At 53.3% G+C, this 9,365-nt stretch overlaps 1 protein-coding gene across 1 annotated transcript in view; it reads left to right on the top strand.

The window, feature by feature from the left end:
- Nucleotides 1-651: 651 nt before the first annotated feature.
- Nucleotides 652-9,365, top strand: part of LOC128269387 (paired box protein Pax-7-like) — a 57,945-nt gene continuing 49,231 nt past the window's right edge. Inside the window, 1 exon segment of the mRNA XM_053006838.1 lies at nt 652-784. Within this exon segment, the coding sequence (XP_052862798.1) occupies nt 652-784 (133 nt within the window).

The raw sequence follows: 9,365 nt of genomic DNA, 5'->3' as shown, positions 1-9,365 counted from the left end.
CAAAACATTCAGCCGTGGAAAAGAGGCCTGGTGGCAGGTGTCGTCCACCATACACACACACGTGGCAGGTGTCGCCAAGCGGAGCAAAGCCAGTAAAAAAAACAGCATCATTAACCTCGATGAATCTGCCGCTGTCTGGCTGGTGCTGTGATAGTGAATCGTGGCAACAGGAGCCCCCCGCGTGTCTATTGTCGGGCCACGGGAACTGGTCTCTCCGGCTCCGGCGCTGACACATACCGAACCCGTTGATATGTTGATCTAACCTATTAAGTGAACCGGTGTCGCCGTGGGCCGATCGCGCGCCGAACGCAAAAGTGTAATTAATTAATTAATTACCTCCGTTCCGGGCGGACTCCGTTCTGTCAGTCTCCCCGGGGGGATGACACGTCGAAGATGGCACAGAAATGACACCAGTGGCCCCTGGACACAGCGCGCGCAGTGTTTGGAAAGGCTCGTCCTCCGGAGGCTGGCAGCAGCGTGATCGAAGAATGCAGTGACACGTTGTGTTCCGTTAGTGATTCCGTGATTTAGAGAACCGACACACGGAGAAGTGGACAAGTGGGCCGTAGCGTAAGCCGCCCAAAAACACGAGCAGCAAGCAAGTTGCGCACTCCTCGGCGGTGCCACATTGTGCCTTCGCTCGTTAGTATAATGTTGATTGGATCGGCAATCGGTAGCGAGTTTACCCAACTACCGAGTGCCCCGTGGAGCATGGAACCTCCCAGGGCGCCCCTCCCCGGCCAAGGATCCCTGCCGCCACCCTCGCTGCAGCTCTCGCCAACCGGTAAGTGCGCCCGGTGCCATTTGCCGTCGGTAAATTGAACTTTACGAACTTGTTGGCCGGATCCGGAACGATCGCTTCCTAGCTCGATCCGAGGCGCCTCGACGGCATACGACGATCAGTCTACGATTACGCTTCTGGGAATTGTTGTGCGTGATCTGTTTACGGATGGAGACTACCCGACACGCGGTCGAACACGGTTCAGGAATGACGATCGCTGGTATGGAAGGACTCTCCCTCAAAGATCAACTGTGATCGCGAGTGATGGGCAATCGACCTCCAGCTTGTGATCGTTCGTTTTTTTGGGTCGAATGAAGGGACATGAAATGAGCACTTTTTTCAAGTTCCATTTCGTTGTCCTGTCCCATCAAATGGATGAAGCTGTGTCTCGAGGTGTCCCATGTTAATGCTTTTTTTAGACGTTTTTATTTATCTCCAGGACGTCCTTTTTGGGCGCCACTGATCCTCTCCCGGACTAGAGAAATTATGCTGTAGGAATGCTGTGGGAATTTGGTTTTCTTGGCGGATCTTCATTAATACAAGGTGCCGAAGATTTTAATGCGAAACCTTTTATTGGGAAATTTTTTTTTGGCTCCAAAATTATGAAAATGTAGATTGATAGTTGGGTAAAGATTGGGTCATTTCCAATTGGCCAATTAGAAGTTATGCTATGGGAAGAGAAATGTTTGGTGTTCTTGGCGGCTCTTTCTTGAAACATAGTTCCGATGATTTTAATGCCAAATACTTTCTTCTATGTAGTAAATAATTTTATTTTGCTCTAAAATTAAGACAATGTAGATTGCAAGTTGTGGATAGAATCCCGGGACCGGTTGTTGTAAGGATTGGGTCAATTCCAATTGGGCCATTGGAAAGAGTGCTATGGGAAATAATTATCTTCCTTGAAACATGGTTCCGATCATTTTAATGATAAATACTACCTTTTTTAAATCAAATAATTTTATTTAGCTCAAAAGCTATGACAATGTAAATTGAGAGTTGTGGGCCAATTCCAATTGGTCCAATCTAGAGTTGAGTCGTATTTGTGGCGAGCGAATGCAGATCGTTGAGACGCTTCGAGAATGCATCTCCACCGATGACGCAGTTCAAATTCTTACTACACACGTACAACAAGAGTCCCTGTCCCAAAAAAAGAACTGGAAACATTCAGCAAAACACCAGGCAGCATCGACCGCAATAACAACAACACTCCAGCGTCAAGCGTCACAGTTCCCGAACCGAAAGGAAATCAATCATTGGGGCCCCGGAAAGTCATCACGGCCGGAGCAAAAATGATGATGCGAACAAAACCAAGAACCGAACGGAGCGAGCCCGGAGATCGATTAAAATTCAGCACGAAATTGATTTCCGGCACACCACACACCCGTGTCCCTGGTGGTGGCGTCCCTGGCGGCCAGCGCCTCCTGCGAAATGTGTGCGACCACCGGAGCTGTTGACAGTCGCGAGCCCAGCGGGAGTCCGGTGGAGTTCTCTTGCCGGTGCATTGCCGGGTTTTTCGGCAGACGTGCCGTTTCGTAAGGTGCGCGCATGTCCTGTCATGACCGACAACTTGTTACTAGAGTTCGGTTCGGTTCGGGTCCAAAATATTCCGCGCAAGTAACGGCCGTCCGGCCGGCTGGAATTGACTTTCACCCCCGGAGTTGAGGCCGTGGCCGTGCTCATGAATGTGTGAACGACAAATTGATCATAAATATTGCGCGCACCACACCAACGGGTCCTGGGTACGCTTTTCACGCAAGTTTTCCACTTCTGCCATTCCTGGGCCGACCTGGGCCGGAGCTACGCTTTTCATTCGCCTTCCCTTCGCCGGCAGCAGCTGCCGTGGGTCTTGTAGGAATTTTATTTTGGTAAAGCACACACGGCTTGCCCCATTTCCAGGCCCCTAGGAACACGCCACGCGGGTTTATTTTAAATTGAAATCGCCACCGAGCAATGTCTCGTGTCGCATGTCGCCATCGTGCGCTTTCCCAGCGACCGACGAGGAGGATCATAAAATTTCTTCTGATTAATTAATATTTATTTATTCGCACAAAATCCAGTCCCCACCGGTGGCGGCGTCGGCAGGCGAAGAGGCGAAAAGGGAGACAAGACACCACCGGGGGGGGGACCGTCTTTATGGAGTTTTATGGTGCCGTTTGGGAGTTAATTGTTTAAACGTTACACTCGAAATGGTTGCACTTGTTGGCACATTTTATTCCCCCCGTCCGACCGGCCGGCCGGCCTTCCGTCCGCAGCAGGAGCATTGCAGAAGCTTTCGTCCCGGCCGGTCATTTGTACCGCGCGCATGTAATTGTCGATCATCGTGTGTTGCGCGTGTGCGTCCGGCGCACAGAGAGAGAGAGAGAGTGCGGGTTAACGTTAAATTTACGAGTTCCATTAGTCTCGAGTCGGTCGTTGGGTGTGTAAATTTTATTTTCTCTTCTCGCCCATTTAGGCGAATGACAAACTCACTGAAACCCCCCTCACTGAGCCGCGGGCACGTCAGAAATGTTCCTCAAAAATGTGACCACCACATGGCCGGCCCGGTCCGTTTTTGTCCGTCGCCATCGCCAGCCAGTGGCGAGTCCTTTCCGGTGGAGTCGTTTGTCGTTGGGATTGCAATTTTAAAATTCACTGCATCGCTCATAACGGCCACAACCGATGGCTCGCTGGCCTGTCCTGTCTCCCGAACGTGTGTGTGTCACGCCGGTTGAGTTTTCTCGCGCCATCCCGCTGGCTGGGAAGTGTTAATATCCTGACAACCGACCAACCGGCCAACCGGCAATCGATGAGCAGCACCAGCAGCAATCATATAATTGAATTTCACGTCACTTATGCGCCCATCGAATGCATCTTCCATGAGTTCCGTCGTGTCGATTCCGTTTAATGAAAGAACTCTGCGAGCGAACGGAGGCCAACATCGTACGGGAGTCGTCGTTCGTTGTTGAAGTTGTGAAAAATTTTAATTTCAAATTAATTTTAATTTTCTCGCATTCTCGCCCGTCCAAGAGGCGCAGGGCGAGCGCGCGCGAAAACGGGTTAATGATTTTAATGTGTCACCCAGTGCGCAGCTCGAGGTGTAGCGGCCCAAAAAACAAGTCAACATTTCGGTTGGAGCATCCAGACAGACAAGACAACCCGTTGCAACCCGTTTCAGCTCAAAAGCTGCTCAAAAATTCAATCCGTATGGCCTGGCCAGGCCACGCCAAAACATCGGGGCGCAAAAAAGCGCCTTATGAATAGCGCGCCTGCTGCAAGCTCGGACGACGTGACGTTCGACGGGCCCCGATTTATGACAGGAACCTTATTTGGCGTCGCCGAGCACCGAAGGGCACCCTTCTGTGGCGATGACATGAACATCGAGGCAAGCGGCGACCGAGGATACCTTCGACAGACCGAAGCGCGTATCGCGGGTTGCTATGTTTTACATACCGTTTTCTTGTGCTGTGTTTGAGTAAAATGGTGCCTGCCGTTGATTAAATATTGCGACAGCCAAACCTAAGGCGCAGTTAAAGGCCAGCGCTCCCCAGCGCCCCAAATCAATGCCCTTCCTCGGGCGGGGATGATTAGTGTCCATTAACTAGTCCTCATGCCTCCAAGCTGTCCAGCCGAGCCCATGCATAAGCCATAACCGGCATTCCCGACGCGACTCGAGCTGTCAGAACACTCAGGATGTTGTTTGGAACGCACGGAAAGAAAAAAAAGACACACAATCTGGATAAACTTAATTGTCGGGTATAGCCGCCGCCTCTTGCTGAAGGTATTCCCGTTTTCCGACACTGAAAATCACACAAAACTACCCCGACAGACCTGGAAAATACCGCGGTGCCCGATTGGATGATTGATTCTCCTGGGGGGTGCGCGCCCGCCCGCTGTGTGCGGTGGGTGGGAAAATTGAGGAAAATGCTACCACCGCGCCGGCCGACCGACAAATTATTTACACCCGACCCGACAGTCACCAATGGGGGACGATTCCCGGTAATTTCCACGGCCATCGCCGCCACCCGCAGAATTAGGTCCCGCGCCGTAATAATTACCCCCGATCGATCCAGCAGCGCTGGGGCGGCAGTCGACAACGACGAGGGTGTGTATAGCAGATATCATCATCATCATCATCATCGTCGTAGTCGTCGTCGTTGTGCGGCCAACAAAATGGCGTTCATCGCCATGCTTCCGCGCGCAATTATTAATCGCCGCTTCCTCCGCCGGGGACATCGGAGCGAGCGAGATAGGGCAGCGAGTGAGCCGGAGTGAAAACTCGTTTCGAGCTATGCGTTGGCAACATACTAGTTGCCTAGCCCATTCGACGGACCGTTCCGTATCGATTTTGCACCACGAAACTGGAGCATGACTGACGGGAGTGTGCTGGGCGGGTGGGCTGGCGGACCACGCAGTCACGATCTTCACCGGCCACCGGCCCGGGAGTCTTGCGTCGTGAGTCGTGCGGACAAAGGACCACACCGTTACACGCCGCCGGCCGGCTGATGTCCTGTCCCGGAGCGGGGGCCCTATCCCATTATGTTGTCTTGTGATTGCGAACCAACGCATGATTGCGCGTGTTTCTTGCCGGTCCGACCGGAACCGATATAAACCCCCCCCAAAAAGGGTGGCCACCGAAACATGATACGGGTGATAGCGAACGGGGAGTTTTTCGCATTTTCCACGCAACGATTACCCAGTCCCACCGGTTCGGAAGCCAATTTTCGGGGTTATCTTCTCTCTCTCTCTCTGACCGCAGCGGGTTTTCTTTCGGAGTTTTTTCGTGAGCTTAATTTGGCTCGTGGCGCTTTAATCAGATTATCACAACACTCCCAGTGGCCCCAGGGATGTGTGTGTGTGGATGGGTGTGTGGATTTGACGGATTTGAAGCGGATTTCGGACCCCGACACGTATCGTTTACACCCACGGAGCACGGAGCACTCGAGTATTCAATTACTGCCCGGTGTCTCCTGTGCCATTTTTGTCGGATTTTAGTCCGACTTAATCCAATAAAACCGCTCATCACGCAATAGAACGGCCGGACGGGGACCTACGACGACGGAGCGTGATTGGAGCAACAAACGTTCTTTTTTCTATTTAATTTGATTTGAAAATGACGGATGAGCCAGACGCTGTCAAATTGGGGTAAATTGACACCGAGGGGGCATAAATTGTGGCCACATAATCGCGGCGGCGGCGGCCGCTACTCATCCAAGCAGTCTGATCCGCCGTGGACCTCAAGTGGCACTTGGGGCTGCAGAAAAAAACGGTAGACCGGAGCCAAAGTGGCGTGTCCTCCAAGAGCTTCGAGAAGCAAAGAAGAACTCGGCTCCGGAACGGATGGTTGCGCATCCGACGGTGGTCCTCGGGAGAACATTCACAATCGTAGCCCCGTTTGGCACGTATCGTGTTACATTTCATGCGCATGTTCACACGTTCCGGTGGCTTATTAGCAGCGCAGTAGCAGCCACCGGTCAGTGAGCGCTCCGGTGACCACCGGCGGCTGAAGATTGCCCCGCGGTGGTCTGGGAATTGAAATATGGAATTCCATAATTGAAGAGTAAGCCATCATAAGTCGTGTCAACCGGACAGCCCGAGGTCCGGAGCAATGATCAGTTGCGCCGCGCCCTCGGACGTGCTACTATTTGGGATCGATCTCGGTGTCGATGATTGTAACGCTACTCAACCGGCGCTTCGCTGGCGTCGGAAACGATGATCAGTCAGAGAGCGTCTTCCTTGGGCGGAATGATCGAGAAATGATTCCTTTTTTAGCGCACTAAACTGCGCACAAAATGCGCCACGTAGACACACAGCGCTCCCGGGTATATATTCTGATTGATATAATGACGCGACATGATTGCTGTTGTGCGATGCAAGGAAGTTGATAAGACGCGCCCGACCACACGCACTGGACTTTGGGCGCCCGCCCAGTTTAAGGGCCAACGGCGACGACGACCACCGGCGGCGGTGGCGGCAGCGAGCATGGTGTCCAGTCGCTTCCTTCTCCAGTTCCTTCGAAACATTCAAGCGCACCGCGCGCTTCGATTCGATGAACATTCGGATCGAATTCCGCCCGCCCAGCCCCCGGCCACCTCCGGGCCGGGGTCGGGAGCATTGTTGTGCGTAACTTTTTGGGACCGAAGAAACGGCGAAATTCCCGTCCAAGACCGAAGACGAAAGATTGATTTCGCGATGCGCGCGATACGATCCCCGAGAGTCCCGAGTCCCGAGTTTTGTCTCTCGTCAAACGGCGCGCGGGATGTCTCGGTTGCGGTTTGCTCCTCCTGGGAACGGGTTTCCGGCGGTTTCGGAAATCTAACAAATTAATGATGCCAGCTCCGGCCACAAAAAAAGAGGCCAACCAGCGCACCAGCAACAATCGACATAAATTCTTCCAGTTTCTTTACACTTTCGATCGATCGATCGATCGATCGATCGGTGGGGGACGTTTGGGGCGCACGGACGCGACATCTGTTCTGATTGCAATCACGAACTTTGTATGCGGTTTGAGTAATCAATGTCACACGGTCCCCACGGTGCGGCCAGCCAGTCGGAACGCGGTTCTGCAGGTCGTCTCCCGGGTAGGAAGCAAAGATTGGACAGCATGAGCATTGCTCGTTCTCCGAGGAGGAGTCCTCGAAGCCAAATTGCGCCATTTTTCTGCCACACGGCGGCCCGAGGTGATCCTGAGTTGAGCTTAAACTAGTCAGTATTCGCGCATTAAAAACGTGTGTGCCGGTGGTGATCATCATAAATTATTCAACACACTTCCTCGATATGCATCTTTACGATGTAATTTACAGCACAATTAGTCACATTAGTGTTGTCCGCCGTTCCGGCGAGTGCTCCCGTTAAAACGTTTTCTCATTAATTTGGAAGCGCGTCGAGGTCCTCGACGCGCACGCCTAAGGACCGGAGGATAAGAAGCGACAAGCGAGAGAGAGGACAATTGCGTGGCCGGGGCACGTGTTGGCCGGGGCAATTTTAATAAAACATACACACGCTGATGACCACCAATCAATTGGCGCTCCGAAGCATTTTCTCGAGTGGCCCCAAAAATGGCCACTCAGACACTCGCGTTCTTTTCGTCCCCGTTCTAAATTGAGACGCTAATCGGGTGATTCTTGAAATCGTATACCCTGGCTCGGTCTCCGCTTCAACGCGCTCCTTTATCAGCTGTCCCTCATTTTACCGATGTTCCGGTGAGCGCGTGGCACATAATTTGGGCCCATCGTGGAGATCGTGGAGATCACAGCGATTAGCGGCTTATCGGACCGGGCGCAAAAATTATGAGTAATCATCGCACGGTAGGACACCGCAATCAGTGACACCGCACCGCGGCGACGATCGCGGCTTCTAAACACGACGGAATGAAGTGATGAACGAAGTGTCAACAACGGAACACCTTCTCCTAGTTTACGGAGCCGCCAGTGCCGCCGCCGTCGCCACAGGAGGTCCCGCGCGGTTACTTTTGGATCAGTCGGCAGAATAAATTTGCTGGCCGCGTTTAATTTTGGAATCGAAATGCGTGCCCTGCGGGGGTCCTACCATTCGGCGGTGACAGTTATGCGCGGTCGGTAAACATGGCAAATTATGGACCAGGACGGGGCGAACTGAGCATCGATGGGCTCTGATTGTGAACCTGTCCCCGTGGGCAGTGTTTGCCTACAAAGCAATTATGGGACATATTTATCGACGTTCTCGGCGTCTCTAGGTTGATTGGGTTGATTCTTGTTCGCTGTCGGTCGCCGCGCATAATTCATAGATTAATACTGGGACGAGAACCGAGAACAACTAGGCACAAAGTGCAACCGAACGACACCGACTCCCGCCTCCCGGGGGACTCATTCTCGTGTCTCTGGCCCCCGGCATCATTCGCAATCCGCACGTCGTTCCCGAAAAACCGATGAATCGATGATCGATTCCGTTCCACGGAGGTGGTTCCCGGTTTCAGGACCCCGGCTGCCCCGTCGGTTCCCTGGGAAATAACCTGCTCGGCGGTGGCGTCCGGTTTTTCGGCGGACCACGGACGCTTCTCCGGTTTCGTCTTTTAAAATTCCAGGAAATCTCCATAATGGGCCAGATTGCTGGCTCCCCGTCTCTCTCTCTGGCGTGGCGCGGTAGACGGATCAGGTTCGCTCCGCTCGCCACTAGACGTGTGGAATGCGCCGGGGGTTCCCAGGGGATGCATGTTTAATGTCCCGGCCGGGACCCGGGTTGGGCTAATTTTACCGCCGACGTGCACTCGGACCTGCACACCGGTTACGTTTAATATGAAGTTAATCATTGAGTCCATGGCAAACCGTAGGCGCGCTTTCAATTTTGTCCCCGCCACTCGGCCCCGCTCTAATCGTGAAGTGCAACCTTTCCCCATCGCCAACTCCGGTTGGTGCATTCGCACGCAAACCTCTCTCGAAAGCTCACCGGCCACCGGCCACGGCCGGCACGTCATTAGCGGTGATGCAAGCGCGCGCGGCCCCCTTGGGACACTCCGGCTCACTCCGGCGGCGGTGGACCCCCCCTCGCCCAACTTCAAGAATGCCCCCCCATCCGTGAGTCGCGCATTTGTGCATTTTCTTCGTCGCCTGCTTCTTGACGTTTCGCTGTG

Source organism: Anopheles cruzii, chromosome 2 (genome assembly GCF_943734635.1).
Source record: "Anopheles cruzii chromosome 2, idAnoCruzAS_RS32_06, whole genome shotgun sequence".
NCBI lineage: Eukaryota > Metazoa > Arthropoda > Insecta > Diptera > Culicidae > Anopheles > Anopheles cruzii.
This window is presented reverse-complemented; position numbering and strand designations above follow the sequence as displayed.